At 39.7% G+C, this 17,713-nt stretch overlaps 1 protein-coding gene across 3 annotated transcripts in view; it reads right to left on the bottom strand.

Annotated features, from left to right (window-relative positions):
- The window catches only part of ZSWIM6 (zinc finger SWIM-type containing 6), a 117,015-nt gene that overhangs the window by 14,719 nt on the left and 84,583 nt on the right, over window positions 1-17,713 (bottom strand). For 2 of the 3 annotated variants that reach the window (XM_076362042.1, XM_076362043.1), the window contains exons 5-10: window positions 13,643-13,822; window positions 11,885-12,061; window positions 11,450-11,596; window positions 8,259-8,405; window positions 5,834-6,094; window positions 2,469-2,604 (exon numbers count right to left, since the gene is read on the bottom strand). In XM_076362042.1, coding sequence (XP_076218157.1) covers window positions 2,469-2,604; window positions 5,834-6,094; window positions 8,259-8,405; window positions 11,450-11,596; window positions 11,885-12,061; window positions 13,643-13,822 — 1,048 coding nt within the window. The remainder of the gene's footprint in view (window positions 1-2,468; window positions 2,605-5,833; window positions 6,095-8,258; window positions 8,406-11,449; window positions 11,597-11,884; window positions 12,062-13,642; window positions 13,823-17,713) is intronic. The other variant, XM_076362045.1, reaches the window with a different exon arrangement.

The raw sequence follows: 17,713 nt of genomic DNA, 5'->3' as shown, positions 1-17,713 counted from the left end.
TGAAAAAAGAAATATGGTCCACTTCTAAAAGCACGAGCAACCGCACAGATTTTTATGCAGCACCTTTACTAATTTCCACATGAGATTTTTGTCCTTGCCACAGCCATTACCTCCCTGCCATGGAAGAAAAGATGTTCAAGTTTTCATCTTCTGATCCACTCAATCTCACAACCATGAGACAGGTATTCAATCTTCATATTTGCTTTCTTCTCTCCTCCTCAAGGCAGTATTAAGTTACTTTTTAATTTGGTTTGTATCGGGAGTCCTTTATACACTGAACTATCGCTTTGGTGCAAATGGAAAGAGTAACCAACCTTCTTCAGGAGGATTTTAGAAGTGCTGAGGAATGCAGACAGACGTGGAAAGTGTCTAAATCTGCCATCACCACAGTTCAGGATAGCAGTCCACACTTCTGAAGAGTGCCAAATACCAAAATACAGAAAGACTGATTATTGTCTAGGGCTGAACTCTCATCTGCCTTATAAAGCGATGACAAAAGGGCTATGAAGAACAGCCCCAATTACACTGATGTCTCCTGTGATTTTACCAGATGGAAATGAACAGATAACTCTTTCTTATACTGGTCTGTTTGAAAAGTAACTGCTTTGGCTGAGATGACAGCTTCATACCAAAAGATGGCTGGAGCTACCCATGACTAACTGTAGATTTCATCATTTGGATCTTTCAGTGTCTTGCTTGTTTTTCCAGTTGAGAAAGGAAACTTCCAGAAAATAAGTTTTCAGTTATGATTGGTTTCTGGGGAAAGCCCAAATCCTTGTTCAAAAGGAACGGCATGCTGCCGTCACATTCACTGAAGCGTTCAGTGCACTGTGCAAAGCTGCTGATGGATGTCTATTCCAGCATTTCAGCATGGTTTCAGTAGTTCAGTTTAAGGAGGAAAACTCCACCCAATCTCTGAGAAAGACTTTAAGGTAGTAACTGAAAATAAATACAAGGACACAGGTCTACTTTATAAAATTAAACCTTTTTTCTAAAAAAAAAAACCCCGAAACAAAAAAAAACCAAAACCCCCAGACAAACAAAAAACCCACCCACCACATTTTGTACTATCTTGCTGATCTGATATGCCCAGGGTTATCAAAGCACTTAACTTGCAATAAAAGAAGAGGGGTGTACTTAGATGGCCCAGACAGCTTTCTGATCATATGTTTAAATGTTCTCAATAGTTCATCAGCAATGCACTTTTGTCTTCTCAATCTATTTCCTAAAATGCTGCTAGTAAGCAGCAAGTATGCAAGGTCACTCTCCATATTTCTTAGACTTTTCCTTAACATCCATTACTAGACATTCTTGGAGGCAAAAAAACCCCCCAGGCTAAGCAGACCTTTGGCCTGACCTGATAGTAGTTATGTTTTGTTCTTATGCATGCCCTCCCATTTAGTCCTTTGAACACAGGATTATTTTCTCCCCATTTAGCTTTTTGGAGAAACTAGCTCCAGAATACACACCTCCAAACCACTAAGACACAACCTGTCTGATGAAGCTAAATGCTACTTATGTGGACAGTGTGTCCTTCAATCACTGTGCAATCATTCTCGATAATAACCAGGAAAACCCAACACTTTTTTTTTAAATCTGGGACTTGATTGCTCCTAGTATTCAGTTGTGGCTACTCTTTGTCAACCATCAACTACAATGCTCTTGACAGCAACCAATCCAGATGGAACCAGTTTCTTCCCTGCATTGTATGTGGAAAACAGCTTTATCACTGATCATTTAGGCCCTTGAAACTTCCTTCAGAAGGCTTTTCTTAGCCACCATTAGCAATCTGGCCTGCCTTGACATAAAACCAGCAGACACCGAGCACCCCCTGAGAAACATCTTTTTCCTGATTACTGAAGACAAATGGGATGCAAGTCAGACATTTTGTTGTCGTATGACATACTCCATTTAAATCCCAACGTTCACACAGAAGTGGGCAAAACTGCTTCGTTATGAAGCACAAGAAAAAAGTACTGTCTCAGACCACACCATATGGTTTCAAATCTATCACAGAGTTAATTTATAAAGAAGGCTAGTGGAACAAATAGTCCTACCAAACAGGCTAAGCAGCAGATGATCCTGAGACTGCTGGTGAGATGCCTCTTTCCTCATTTTCTCGCCAATACCATCACACACACACAACCACGTGGGTGAGAGAACGCACATGATAAAGCTGTTTCTGTTTAACACAAAACCACATGCCCCAAGAGTGGGATTCTAGAAGGATTTGTGACAGAGAATGCTGTTTTACAGTTGTAGGTAAACGCTAATTGTATATTTATAAATGATTATATTGTAATTACTCCAGACACCAATTGCTTTTACAGATGACAGAACCAAAATAATTTCTCCTTAATGGAAAGAATGCTTCTTTTAGAAAAAAAGAGTAGGTCTTGATTACCAAGCTTTTTCCCCTTTTCCTAACCACTACTTGTGCTCTTTCTAGACTACTTGTGAATACGTACCGCATGGCTCTCAGTGCAGTTTTGTATGCCAATTCAGCATCATGAGGTAGGAGAGAGGTGAAGAGATACTTGGCAAATGTGTGCATTGGAACGCTCTCTCGATGGATGACTTCACCTAAACCACTATATGGTCCAGCTGCGGGAAAAGAGAGAGAATGTCAGTCTTTACATACTGCTAAAACCCAACTTCTGGACCTTTAAAAACATTCACTATACCTTCAGTTAGAATTGATATTCAGAGACAGAGTTTGCTGTACAAAAGGTAAAGTTATATTGCTATTTTCTGTGAAATATATTACACATGTATCACATATATACAATGTATTACAAGTATACTAAATACCATATATTCTTTGAGACAAGAAGACGGACTGCAAATTGTATAGTACTAAGCACACTACCAGTGTGCATACAAATGACAGAATGGTTCCAGTGCTCCCTGGAACTCATTCAGCAAGCCTACGGTATGCAAAAGGAGAAAGTGATAATCCTAGCTTTGCCTCCATGTGGTTACATTGTGCACATGAATCCTCATGCAACCTGTTGGTGCGTGACTGCTTTATCACAGATCCAGCAGGAAAAAAAAAAGAAGAGTGGTTACAGTGGAAAAATGTGTATCTTTAATTGAAGTTACATAACCAATCACCACAGCAGCACCTGATCCTTATTAAAGTCTCACCTGATATTAGGCATTTAAATAACTCTTTGGTCTGGACTTGGGTCTCCAGAGAAGACTAGGTCAGATTTTGCACCAAAGCTGGTTTTGTTAGTCCATTATAGCCACATGATCTTAAAAACTGTATTTGTTGTGGGAAAACTATGCCCATTGTTGGGGCAATGGATTTTGCTCACACTCAGTGCAGCCACTGTAGTATTTCAACTTCATAACAGCAGCATCAGGATTGACAACAACAAAAAAGTTAAATGCAACTACTTCCTTGCTGAGTTCTGAATGTTCACAGTGCATATAAATCCCATTTTTACATTTTGCCTGCAACCTTAAGATTGTTATTCCTGTTAACAGGAAAACTGTGTCAAATAGTTTTTGACTTCAGTTACTAGAGAGGTTCAGGCATTAAATGTTGCAAGATACAGAATATGAATCTTACGTTAAGCTTTATTGGACTATTATTGCACAGACAGCAGCCAGCAGTCCTGCAAGTTACTACTGCTTCTTCTACTAGAGACTCCAACCCACCACACTTGGGTGGGTGCGTGGATGGATGACCATGTGAGCACATTTCTTTGCTGCAGTCACATGTGTCATTTAAACTGCCTCCAGCAGTGGTTCAAACTAACATGGCCAACTCTACACTGAAGCAGACGAGGAGAGCAGACGAGGATAAACAGCCAAGCTGTTTCAGCAATGTTTCTGACTGGTGCCTTAGCACAACATGCAAAGATAAAAATCACTAGGCATGAAAAAATTCTGAGCTCCACAGATGAGCATTTCTGAAGACTGGGACTGATTACAAAGGAAACGTCAATGAAGATTTAGTAGGTGACAGTGTGTCTCAATCATTTTAAATGAAGTTGAAAGCCATTCAAAAGTAGCTGGCATTGCTTCAATGAAAGAAGCCATTTCAGGTATGTTTGCCACTTGGTGGTCCAGTCAGAAACTCAGTTAGGACACTTAAGAATACATGACAAAGCATTTATATGAAAACATATTCTGCCATTAACTTAGCAGTCAAGCAAATAATTAGTACAGTTCTTGCAAAACAGTCTTACATTCTGCTTTCCCACCCACTCAAATGGTAGCTACATACAGCATGCATTAACAGCATATAAATCAGCCTAATATTGGATTAAGCTTTATTATATCTACAGGACTTTAACTATAAAAACACAATTGATATGATTAGCATCTTAAATCATTGCACAGTTTTTCCTCCATGTGAGCCGGCAGTTTCTGCCTAACCTGGAGTAAACTGAGGCTATGGCAGGAAAGCCAGACTTCTCAGCACACAGTAATGCAAGACCATCGTTGCACAGTGCTCACCACAGCAATTGTGTAGGTAGTTATATTAGCAGATTTCCTGCTATGATTGCTTGTTTACTACTCTAAGAAAATATTAAAAGAATTTCAGTGATCAAAGTAGTAAAATAGAATTATCAGAGAACACTTCAGAGAAATCCTCCTTTTCCTCATAAAGTGTCCTTACCAGTAAATAGATACAGCAAATTGATCTTATCATCCATAGGATCCCTGTATGGTGGTTAACAGCTGGATCCAGCGAGCAGCTGTTCTTGTCCAAAGGCCATAAAGCAGTAGTACAGCCACACCATAATGGAAACTCTCCCCATGGTGCGGCTTCTCTGCAGTTTCAAATGGCACCATCAGTAGGTACCAAAGTCTTTAAGGATCTGGGCAAAAATAGTGACTCAAAGCTGAGAGCCCTAAACAACATACTGCACCTCCTCCATTAAAAAGGAAGTTTTAAAAGACAAATGTCTTACAGAAAGAAAGCAAAACCTTACTGCTGTGTAACAGTCTTCACAACTTACCTAGAGCAGTACCACACTCCCCACCATCCCTTGAGCAAGCACTCAAAACCTGGACCATGCCTTTGGCTAATTGGTTCCTCTGAAGTTTTTTTCTTCCATTTAAAAAACCAAAAACCAGAAAGACAACCTCAGAAAGCGAGACTACTCTCTGAACATGAGACTTAAGTGCTACATGTTAAGCCTTTTTAAATGCTACAGCAAAAGTATGCACAGATTTTATTGCAACACACCAGCTAATTCCGAAACACAAATTGTTTGTCTTAGTCAAAATTTTGTCACAAGACCACGTCTTAAGCCTCAATATTTGACCACATATTTCCATCTTCATATATGATACAAACTTCAGAGGCAAGCCATTTTCCTAATTGCTACAAATAGAATGTTATATTTCTGTCCCAGCAATTCTAAGTGAATTTTCTGAGCTCTTCACTTGGGAACAGAGGTAAAAATCTTCATACATTTACAAAGCTGCCAGTCCCTTTTTCAGGATACAGGGAACACATAGAATTTTGCTACCTAAGAACTGTTGATGATAACTGATGTCTGTATTATTTACTTGTGAGCCTGGGTTGTATAATCAGGATACTGAGATTATGACAAGCAATGAATCTAAAGAACAAAATGTAATCAAAATTAAAACAAAAGGCTTATAGGTCAATAGATGCCTTATCTCTACAGTCATGTGATATCTGAAGTATGTTTGATTTTCATAAGAGATTGGAAACAAAATTTTGTTGGAGTTCTATGTCAAAAAAACATCTGAAGTATGTAAGGCAGTTTCTACAAGAATACTAGTTCTGTGTGCTTGTGTAAGTGAAGACAGTTTAAAGAAGCAGTTAGCATCTATATTGAGCTACCTTCTAATAGGAAGACTGCTTGTTTTCGAAAAATCTTCACCAGAGTATCATCCAATTCAATTTCCTGTAGCTTAGAAATGAGCTGCTCCTCATTTCGACAAACCTTCTCTTGTGCATACAAGCCATCTGGCATTATTCGTTGCTGTCCCAGACCTATCAATGCTACTTCCACAGCCAGCGTTAAATAAGATTCCCCTTCTTCTAAGAACTTGTGTGCAGGCAGGTGCTGGTACTCCAGAGATTTGCATTGCCCCATGTTCTCTGTAAGGGGTGACACAAAGAAAAACACATCAGCAAATGATTCTAACCCATAATCTGCCTATAATGTCACATATACAAATGCTTCCTCTGTTAGTATTAATTTTTTAAAATTTAAATTACTAGTGCAATCTCAAAATCCAATGATCCAATCTAAAATATCCTATCCAATTCCACATGGCAGAAATACACAAAACAATTAGGTTTTAAATAACTCAACTAAAAACAAGCTTTTAATTTTTAAGCTGCACGATTTAGAGAAAGGCAGTTTCTCCACCTTTGTGTTAATGAGGCCAAAACTGGAAGATCCATTTCAATTTTTTTCCCCCACCCATTTCTGTATCTCCTTAAAGCCTTGATGTGTAAGAGGAAGGGAAAGGTGCTTGTACACCTGCACAGACTTCAGTTGAAGCTATTAGGATTGTGCAAATACAATAGGCACAACTTTAAAGCACCCTCTCTTGGCTAGCGCTCTTTTCAGGCTTTTTTATTTGTTACAGTTTTATTTATGATAAAAATGTATATTATTAACACTAGAAGTCCTACTTTCAGTAAAGATTACATGTAAATTCCACACAGACAAAGCCATATATTGCTTTAAAGAGTACTACTGATTCATTTGGCACTTCAGACACACCATATGACAAAAGCTATTCCAACCTGTAGCAGTTTACAGTTTAATTTGGGAACAAAAAGTTATAATGGACAGATGTAAGGAGATGGACAACTGCAGGAAATGGGAAGGCTGAATGCATTTGGTAGATTGCATCTGTGTAGGAGGAAGCTACTTTTCAATACATGCTGTTTTTACTTCATGGGGTTGTTTTGGTTTTTTTTATAATTGCAAAGAATCTGATTTCCGATTTCTTTTAATTAAAAGTTCTTCCAGAATTGGTGGATATGGGATTAGAAATTTATTGAAGACAATGTAATTGAATAAAAGTTTTGAAGCAAAGCCCCAAGAAGATTGCAGATGTGCATATAAAAGAGCTGCAGGTAGAGGGATGAATCCAGTTTCTGACCACACAGGTGGTGATAAGAAGCTTCCGCAGAGGTGGAAAGAGACTAAGGAATTATCAGTTAAGCTCCTGGGAAGCAAATACTGAAATTAAAATGGGTGTACACATCCTATCCTAAATCATGTATCGATACTGCAGTACTACTTTCCAATTCATATCATTTATAGACCATGTATGTTATCAATTTTAAGTGTTTTGTCATCAATTTGAAGTATTATGTACACTTGTAGCTAAGAAGTCCAATAACATCCTGGGCTGCGTTAGGAGGAGTGTTGCCAGCAGGTCAAGGGAGGTGATCCTTTCCCTCTGCGCAGCACTGGTGAGCCCACACCTGGAGTGCCGTGTCCAGTTGTGGGCTCCCCAGTACACGGACATACTGGAGCAGATCCAGTGCGGGGCCACAAAGATGATTAAAGGACTGCAGCATCTCTCATGTAGTGAGAGTGAGACAGGTAGGGACTATTTAGTCTGGAAAAAAGAAGGCTCAGGAGGATCTTGCCAAAACATATACATATCTGATGGAAGAATGTAAAGACAACAGTGCCAGACTCTTCTCAGTGGTATCCTGTGACAGGACAAGAGGTAATGGGCACAAACTGAAATACAGGAAATTCCATCCGAGCATAAGAAAACACTTTTTTACTGTGAGCGTGGTTGAACACTGCAAGAGGTTGCCCAGAGAGGTTGTACAGTGTTCATTCCTGGAGTTATTCAAAACCCAACTGGACAGAGTCATGGGCAACCTGCTCTAGATGACCGTGCTCTGAGGAGAGCAGGTGGACTAGATGATCTCCAGAGGTGCCTTCCAACCTCAGCAATTCTGTGATCCTGTGATTTTCTGCAATTTCTCAGAAAGAGGACAGTGCAAATGTATGTGGAAGAGGGCTGCTGCTATAAAGTCTTATTTGGTTTTATTTCAAGTGTGAAATACGGAATTGTCTTCAAGAATGAGTAACTGGCAATTTTTTAAGTGCTTTCGTATTTTACTTTAAACGTTTTTCTCTCCCTTGTGTTTTCTTAAGGAATGCAAATGTGAGTTCTTATGCTATAAAAACACTGGCTTTGTAGCACTTTCAGAAAGGCAAGATAGAAAAATGCCTCCAGTAAATGAAGATGTATAGAAGATTGCTCCCTTTGCTTGGCCTTACCCGTGAAGTCTGAGAATCCATGGAAGCTCTCATCATCCACCCTGCAAGCTTCCATCAGGCTACTGAAGAGGGTGCCAATGGGATCCAAAGGGTGTCCCACCCAACCTTCAAGATTTGTTATTGAGGTTACTCCTCTGTGGAGAAGTTCTGTGACAGAAAAGATGGAGGGAGAAGGGAGGGAAAGAGAGCATATGTTAGCCCCTCAAAACAATTATAAAAGTAAAACTGATTAAAATGCTCTCAGTACAGAAGTCGAAGTATTTCCAGTAGTTTCTGCTTAGGAGAAAATAGTATCTTTCAGGGTGAATTCACTGCCCTTTGTGAATATGTTAGAAGAGGAAAAAAAGAAAAAGAACAAAGGCCAAACATTTTGAGCATTAGCAAAGTGTATTATGGGTCAAAAATTGCAACTACAGTGTCTTTTGGAATCTCTTACTCTTTACCAGTAAACTCTTCTGAAAATGTCTGCTGAAAAATTACAGCAAAGACTTTTTTGTAAAATATTCACAAGTTTCCTTACTCAAAAAGACACAGTACCATTTTTACATTTTAAGTTAATCTGATGGCACTGAAATAAATGAAAATATTCTAAAATACGTTCCAATTTCATAAATAAAATATAAGCTTATCCTGCATCTAAATATTTATTGAAGTAATAAACTCAGGATGACAGCTCCTTTAAAAAAAAATAAAATGTTTAAATGAGGTATACAAGAAAAAATTGTCCTTTAAGTGCATCAAGTGCATTTTTTGACATTCTAAAATTTCAGTTAACAAATACCTTCACAGATACTTTGTTTTGTAGCCCTCACCCATCATTCGGTTAGAACATGGAAAAATTGTTTAGCACAGTGAATTGAAGGAAGTGTGGTTATGGTAACAGATGTTAGAGATTCCCCAAATCCCTTTTTCACTAAGAGTCTTATGGCAACAGCTCCCCTTTGACTCCAACTCCCAACTTTTTTCCTCCTAGACACATACACACAACTGAACTATGAGAGATCAGATGCATTACGGGTGACCATTTAATAACTGTATACAAGCCATTATGGATGCTTTGTTTCTCTGCCTGTTACACACTAACTTGTACCTGCCTCCATTCTCTCTTGTTCACAAGCGCCATCTTTGAGTCACCATATGTATTATCACGGAGCTTTTAAATCCTGCTTCTCGCCTATTTAAATGTGTGGGGCTACAAAATGAAACACAGCCACACTGTCAGGAGGGTGGTTTTTGTTTTTTTTTTTTTTTAAAGAATCCATTGATATGTAATATGAAAAACAAACAAGTAAATCATTGTCTTACTAACAAATAGCATGTACTAAAGACAACAGGCAGAAGCAAGTAATATTACCAAAAAGGATTAATCACAGTGACTTCTTACTGACTCATTTATGTTCTATTTATTCTATTGTGCCTACTTATGAGCTTCACTTGTGTCATGCCAAACAAAGGCTTCAGTCCTCCAGTCATATACACATTTAACTTTAAATCACGCAAGTGGTTCCATGGACGTCAGATCAGTCACATGAATAAAAGCTAAGTAGAAGCATGTGGTGTTTGCCGAACTAAAACCTAAAGCTGGGCTGTAGCTGCAGAATTCATCTGCTCATAGAGAAGACCAGCACATTTTCCGGTATTAAAAGAGTGGTTTTTAAAAATTCCACACATAAGAGGAAAAAAATAAAAAAGCAGTGAGTGACAACATAGAAATGACAAACTTTTTGGTTTCAGGGTAGGATGGATCGCATTTCATACACTCCATTTTTTATTTATAATAGCATAATATTAGTTGACAGCTATAGGAACTGCTCATAGGGAAAAGAACTTAACAGACATATTGAATGTCTAGATACTGCATTAGCAACTGGTAATGAAAAGGAGCAGTACTACAACCAGCACACTTGCAGCAGACCCTTCACACCTGCCAGTGGTACGTACACACATACACACTGACACAGGCCCCTCCCTTCTTACCCCCCCAGTCTGAGAAGCTAGAAAAGCTGCGAAGCTTTTAAGGGAACACCTGTTCAGGAAAGATACTTTACATGATAAAAAGACTTAGCAAATTCTCCTAAGTAATAATACAAAGTGCTTTTAAGTTTTGTTCAAATCTAGGATCCACAATTGTGCTCGAAAAAACCCTTCTTCTTTGGGTACAGTGGGGGAGGAAAAAAAATAAAAATGGAGGCACACAGGAACTGCCCGGTAATTTTTTTTCAGTCAGGTGTCTACCTTGTCTTCTAAATGCTCATTTCTGGGGAAATATCTGTACACACACTTGAAAAATTTACACATATGACTTCACACTGGTATTTTTGCCTACAATGCATGAGGATACACATAGTTAAGAGTAGCAACAAAAATCTAAAATAAAATTTGAATTAAGGGATTCTTGTAGCAGCTGAGAAAGTAATTCCAGTTTTTCCACGTGCATTCTTTAAACACAAAGCCATCCCCTTCTACCACTGCCTCTTCAAACTAACAAAGTTCACTGTGGGATTATTTTGCGTAGCAAGGATCACATGGCATAGAAACTGTATCTGAAGGAGAACATCCTTCAAAAAAACCAGGGGTAGTGCTCACCAGAGGAATACCACAGAACATTTTATGAAAAACAGTGTTTCAAACGCCCCACCCCCCCCACCACCCCACCCGCACAATCCACCTTTATTCAGAAACACTAAAATGTAAGCGTTATAAGAGACTCTTTTGGAACAAACTGCCAAGTTTGATAAATTTCTGTAGTGCAGGCTGCCTCATTGTTACCCTCAATGTCAACTTTAGGCCTACACCTCAGAAATATATAGTTCAGCTAAATTATATATCAGAGAAAAAAATTATTTTAAACACCTGACATGCCAAATGCAAAGCTCTGTTTAAAAGCCTGTGAATTACACAGGGTGAATATTTTCACTGTGTAACCAAAAACCCTGATTGGGATAAAGGCCCCATCATGCCAGACATATTGCAGAAGGCAGAACAGAGCCCTTGCCCTGCACAGCTCAACCCAGCTTACAGTAAACCTCTGACATCCAGAATGTGACATTACCACGATGATCCTTTGGACCGAAGAGTTAAAGTCACCCCTTTTGCTTTAGTTTCAAAACCGGTTTTCTCATGCAAAGTTCCAGTCCGGTGTTATTGTCACCTCAGCAAGTCCTTTGCCCTTCTCTCTTCCCCACATTTACCTTTCTTCTGAGCCCGGAACATTTCCAGCTGTTTTTGCTGCTGCCTTCTTAGTGTATTAACAATAGCTATTGCTAGCCTCAGTGCTTCTCGTGGGTATCCATGAGATCGTAATGCGTCCACCCTCGCACAGGCTGTAGGAACATGTTCTAAAATGGAGAAAATAATTGAGGAATAGCAATGCTTCCATGTCTGCAATGGCCTGTTTTGCTAGGTTACTCAAAGGGGCTTTTTTGTTGGGTTGTTTTTTTTTTTTTTGTTTTTAAAACTATGCAAGAGAGACTTAAAGGACTACTTCTGAGCCAGCATTTCAAGGGAGCCTCTGTTCCTTTTGCCAGGCTTTTCATTCATCTCCCCACCATCCCCCCCAAAATAATGCCATAGAAAATGAACAAAGCAGCAAGTCATGGAAACGTCTTTCCGGTTTAGCCACTTACCATGCCAGAGGGGCCACCCGTGAGAGTCAAAGAGGGAGTTTTCAGTGTCGTCATGGTAACAGTAGTTGGTGTATAGGTCACTGCTGATAATGTGCTGTAAGTGGCTGTCCTGCCAGTGCAGATCGCACGCCTCAATGGCTCGAGTGAACACCGTCCGATGTGGCCTGCTCGATGAATCTGTCATTTTCACAAGTTCAGAAAGCTGCATCAGCTTTTACTCATTCATATGTGAATCAGTCATTCACAGTATTCTTGTCTTCTGCCTATTCACCAACCCCCAACCAAAGGCGGCCTGCCTTGCCCCCCTCTGCACCGGGCAGCCCACAGATGACATTTCACATCCTATTATTACCCAACAGCTCAGACGAAGTGTGTGCCATTCACTTTGCATTCAGAGAGAGATCGACAAACCAGCATGGCTGATGCTAAACAGGACTTTGCAGAGGGAACAGCTAGAGATGAAGGACATTCAACAGCACGTACAGAACTCCCCTAAAAACAAACTAGAAAGTATACGGCAAACAGCTACTCAAGCATCCCCAGTTTCCTCCTCAGACCCAGAGCTGCCAGGATGAGGGATGGATAAACATCGCATGAAAGATTTTTAGTTGTTCTCTTTGAGAAGTGACATTAACTTTGAGCACTTGTATGATCTTTTGTCATAAACATATACAAACACTGTAAAGAAAGTGAGGTACTGAGGCCACGGGACTGACATAATCCTTACTGGATATCTTCCTATGGAAAGATCGCTCTGTTGACATGGCACTATGTCTGTGAACGTTGAGATGCCGTGTCAGAGTTACCACTAGCCTGCCCAGGTTGGGCTGAACATCACGAGATACAGAAAGCAAAACACCTCTGTAGGAAGTTACATGCTGAATGAACTTCTGTCCCCGGCTAGCTGCGACATTTTAAAATGAACCAAGTCTATTTCCTTCAGAGGTAATCTTCCAAGAAAAAAACAAGGAAAAACCCATCTAAGTCCAAATCTGCCACCTCCCAAGCATTTAATTTTAACTTCATCATAATTATATGAAATACATATTAAAATACTGAGGGTTTGGAGGATTATGAGGGTTTGTTCCCAGGTAAATATCCTGCATCTTCCCCAGTTATTAGCAAAGTAGCCATCTTTGCTTGAAGAGGACTGGACAAGGCTTCTGTCAGATTTGATGATTACATTTTAGATTAGAAAGCATGATATTGAGTAAGAAGAGACACCTACTCCAAGACAGCAGTGTTGCCTCTGCACCCCCCCCACACCTGGCAATGCAGACTGCACATACAGAGCACATCCCACAGATAGCTACTTTAGTTTCTCACATACTCAAGTTTAATGCAGTTGCAACAGATCTCTCTTTAAATAGGTATCAAAGGCTTTGTAACTGCAAACAAAGAAAAAACCCCAACACCAGAAGGAATACAAGATTACAGTCAAGCAAAGAAACAGGCTTTACATGACATACTTCAAGGACATCGAATTTTCATGCAACGTGTATTTAGAAGCACCAAGTGAAAAGTTAGAAGACCTAACTAAACACAAATACTTGCTTTGAAAACATTGCAGCCCCAGCACAAAAAAACCACCTATTTATCCTTTCTGCAAGGACAGTATTAGTGAAAATAATTTTGGCTGGTCAATCCTCAACAAGAAAGTTACTTGTCCCAGGAAAGAGTGCTGAATTCTGCAAGGCTAGAGTATATAAGATAGAGGTTATATTATATGTTGCAGTCAGTGCATATGTTTAGGCTCACCTTGGTTAGCATTTGCACCCTGAGGCAAAGCATTGGTTAAATTGGGCAGCTCGTTTCCATGGTTTCCATCTTCCCAGGGACAAACATCCACACTGTTCCATTTTTTCAGCTGTTTTAGCCAACTGGCCTTCTGCTCCAACTTGCAGTGGGGATTTAAGACTATACACATCCACAGAGCACCTGATTTTAAAAAGATTGCTAAATTATGTTTTCTATTAAAAATGCAGCAGCCAATGACTAATTGCAAACTTCTATACTCTAACACTTTTTCTCCCCTCAAAGGCTACACTGCTTGCTTCCCAGCTACACCTAACACCAGGCAGACTGAATTCCCGATGAAGGATTTTGGCGCTGGCATGGCCCATCTGAAGCAGCTGAAAGACGGTACCAAGCCAACCTTCTCAATTAAAAGGCATTAAGAGGTCTTTTGTGTTAGAAAATCCAGAGTTCACAATGTATGGCTCAGACAGGAACATCAGTCAAAAGCAAACAAGAATTCACATAGAGTTACAGCAGGAAGTTACCCAAGTTTTCCTTCTAATTTTTGTACCAGAAGCGAATGCTGTTTTCTACGAAAAAGAACTATGTATTTTCCAGCTTCACATTACAGGAACCAAGGAAGTGCATTAGTAAGACATGTATTTTGTAAACATAACTTCCACACTCAGAACACAGCAGAAGTACTGCTGATCATATAACTCATTCCCAAACACATCTGGGTCTCAGAGATCCAGTAAACACTGGTTTTGTGCAGACTAATAGGAATAAGGTATTTTTACTGCAATTACTTCAGTAATTTGGTTACACTAGAAAATTTGTTTTACATTTTCTGTTTACGGAGCTCAAAGAGAAAGCTAATTTGCACTGACATTTCACACATACCATCACTTTGGAACGTGCTCCCTGAGACTATATAGCAGGGCAGGCATAAATACATCAGGGTCTCTAGCAACAATTTTCAAATGGAAAGATTTTTCTCTAAATCAGCTGTCTCTTCATCAGCGTGAACTTTGACAGACGCGTGAAGACATCTGAAAGTACTGTTTAGCAACAGTTCATTTGCTCATTAAGAATGTGCCTTATACACTACAAGAGATTTAGAGAATATGCTTAAACTATGCAATCTTCATGACAGGCTGAGAAAAAAAGAATAAAAATGCAGCTGGTTCTTCTAGGATAATAAAATTCTCACATTCAAGTATTCTTTTGCTAACTAAGAATGCAAAATGGATATCCAGAGCACAGGCCATCACATTACATTCATTCCTAAAGTAACTCGGCATGTCGGTATGCCACAGCACAGGAGCCAGTGGAAACACAGCTTGATCCTTAAGGTTTCAAGTCCCCTGCTATTCAGACCAACATGGAATGGGGAAGTAATATCAAACAAATCTGAAAACCACAGCAAAATATGAAATGGTACTGTGCAGAACACCAGAAAGACACTACACTACTGCAGATTATTACTGCACAGTAGTTAAATACAGTACAGCAAATGTTTTGGTTTTTGTTGATTTTTTTTAAGTGTCTGAAACTTGCCATGGGAGTGAGTAAGGCCAACACTATATTTAAAAACTTCTTTTAAAGTCAAATCATATGACTTTTAGACACACTCATCAACACACTTCACTCTCCAGAGTCAAATGACAACTGGTTCTTATTATTAAACATCACTGCATTCAGCACTGCCCAAGACAGAATGACTATATTTCTTGCAATCTGCAAAACAAAACAGACGATGCGGCATATTGGAAAACCTTGGAGAATAGTTAACTTGATTTTGAAACTAAATAAAGCCCAAGTATCACTTGAGGGCACTAAGGAGACACTGTACCTCTCAGCATCTAACAAAAAACCTAATTTACTACTTTGTAACCAGATTCCCAATGTTTCCAGACTGAAGCAAAAGCAAAGTGGAATAACTTAACCGCATTTGCTAAGTATTTCAACCATCCAGCAAGGTGGAACACACAGTACTGATTACACCATGCCTGTACAAAATGAGTGGCCTTTTCTTTTTCCACATCTCAGAAACACCACCAGAGGCAAAGGAATTCACTCGCCTTCTTCAGAAGCTCCACTATGCATGCGGTACATCCAAGAGACAGGAGAGGGAAGAGATAAGCACCAAAATCCTTTAAAAACTTCTTTGGTTTAAAGAGGGAAACTATGTCAAGCATAACTACATTGTTAGCAGTGATTGTCTCAGAAACCCAGGCTATTCTTATGCAAATACAGCACGGGGACAAGTGTATTTCTAATAAACCCCACATAAACCACTTAACATTTCCATAAAGTCCAACTGCACCCTGCTCCCAGTGACTTCAGGGCGAGCTGTGTGCACATCTGAGATCTCGCCCAGCTTTCATGGCTGTCCGATTCCCTGCAGGAAGAAGAGTGCAAGACAAAACTCCCCCACGAGAAGAGAAGGGAACAGAAAGAGCCTCAGGCTCAGCTCCTGTAGTGCTACAAAGGCCACCATCTGGGAGAAGGATGCATAATGCCAATGACCCCACACTCTTCAGCCTATTTGGGTTTCTAGGTTTTTTGGTTGGGGTTTTTTTGTGTGATTTTTTTTTTCTTTTTTTTCCCTAGTGTGTGTGTGTGTTTGCCTGTATTCATATTTCTTCCTCCTCCTGCTCCCTAAGCGCTTTCCCCCTCCCCTGACATCTGCTCCATTCTGTCTCTTTCAATTCACTGGTTCCTGTACTGCTCCTAGCACTGAAAATTCTGAGGAAAATGTTCACTTGTGCCCAGATTTTCACCACATGCCAACTGGTAGGAGCCTGGAGGATATTCTTCCTATTTCACTTTGATGCTACTCAGTGGAAGTCTCCCTGAGCCGGCCCTTAAATGTCACCATGAACCTGAAGGTTTACACTGGCCTCAGACAAGAGACTCTCTATTTTCTGCCTAATAGCTCCCATACAGGGAAACTGCTGATCACACTTACCCTCTTACTACAGATAAGGCTTATGGAAAAATGAAGGGCAGCTACTTGTGATTTGTGGGGAAGGTATCTAAATCCATTTCCAGTGACTTCTGCCGACAGCAGTTTCCAGGCTACAGTCTATACTCAAAAGAAGTTTCCCAAAATACATTCCTGGCATTCTCAAGTTTACCTGTTTGACTAGCTTTAATCATGTCACCAATGCCACCTGCAATATGAACGAATGTCTCATTAAATAAAAAAAAAAACGAACCACAGAGAATGCGTTTGTGTTTACATACTCTGTTTTTCTCCCTAACACAGCTCGCTCTCTTCTTCCTGTCTCCCTTTCCCCAGGGACCAGTTATCTTTTCGTACTGGTTCTCAGCAGGCTGATACATCTTCCGCCCCCACCTACACGCTACTAAACCAAAAGTAAAGTTCTGATTTGGATCCCTTGACTGTGACCTACGTCTTTCTAGTACAAAACTCCTCACAGCACAGTGGCAAAATGATCACAACCCAATGATCACAACCCAATATACAAAAAATTTTCACCCAAAAGATAATTGGAAAAATAAAGACATGCTGCAACTGCAATTTGATAGTAATTTCACAAGGGAATGAATATTAGAACTGTCATATTGCAGTGAGGAATTGCTTATTTTGGTTCAACACTATTCCTCTTGAAAAAGCCAGCTTTGCCAAAACAGACCTTTGGTTCAGACAGCCATCCTTTTGAAAATGCACAGTTGTCATTCATCTTTAGTGTGCTTCACACCACAAAAAAAAAATAGGTTACATTACCACTTCACACAATGCATGCCTTCCTTGTACATACAAGGGAACATCAGTACTTGTGTTTCTCAGTAGATATCCATACCTTTGAATTTATAGGGGAGAAAGGGACAGCATGCCTTTACACTGATTAGGATTTAAATATGCAAACTGAACAACATTAAGAAGTATTCAGTCACTGTAAAAGTAGATGTTGTAATAATTACACATCCTATGTATGCATGTATTCATGAAGCCAAAGGAAGTGCAAGGAATGTATACAGACTTTCGTGAGAGATTAGGCATTGCTCAGTTTTCATAAATCCCATTATATTTTACTCCTGCCCCAGTAAATGGGAAGGTGG

The sequence above is a fragment of the Aptenodytes patagonicus genome, chromosome Z (assembly GCF_965638725.1).
Source record: "Aptenodytes patagonicus chromosome Z, bAptPat1.pri.cur, whole genome shotgun sequence".
NCBI lineage: Eukaryota > Metazoa > Chordata > Aves > Sphenisciformes > Spheniscidae > Aptenodytes > Aptenodytes patagonicus.
Note: the sequence above shows the minus strand (reverse complement) of the source record. Positions and strands in the feature narration are given on the sequence as shown.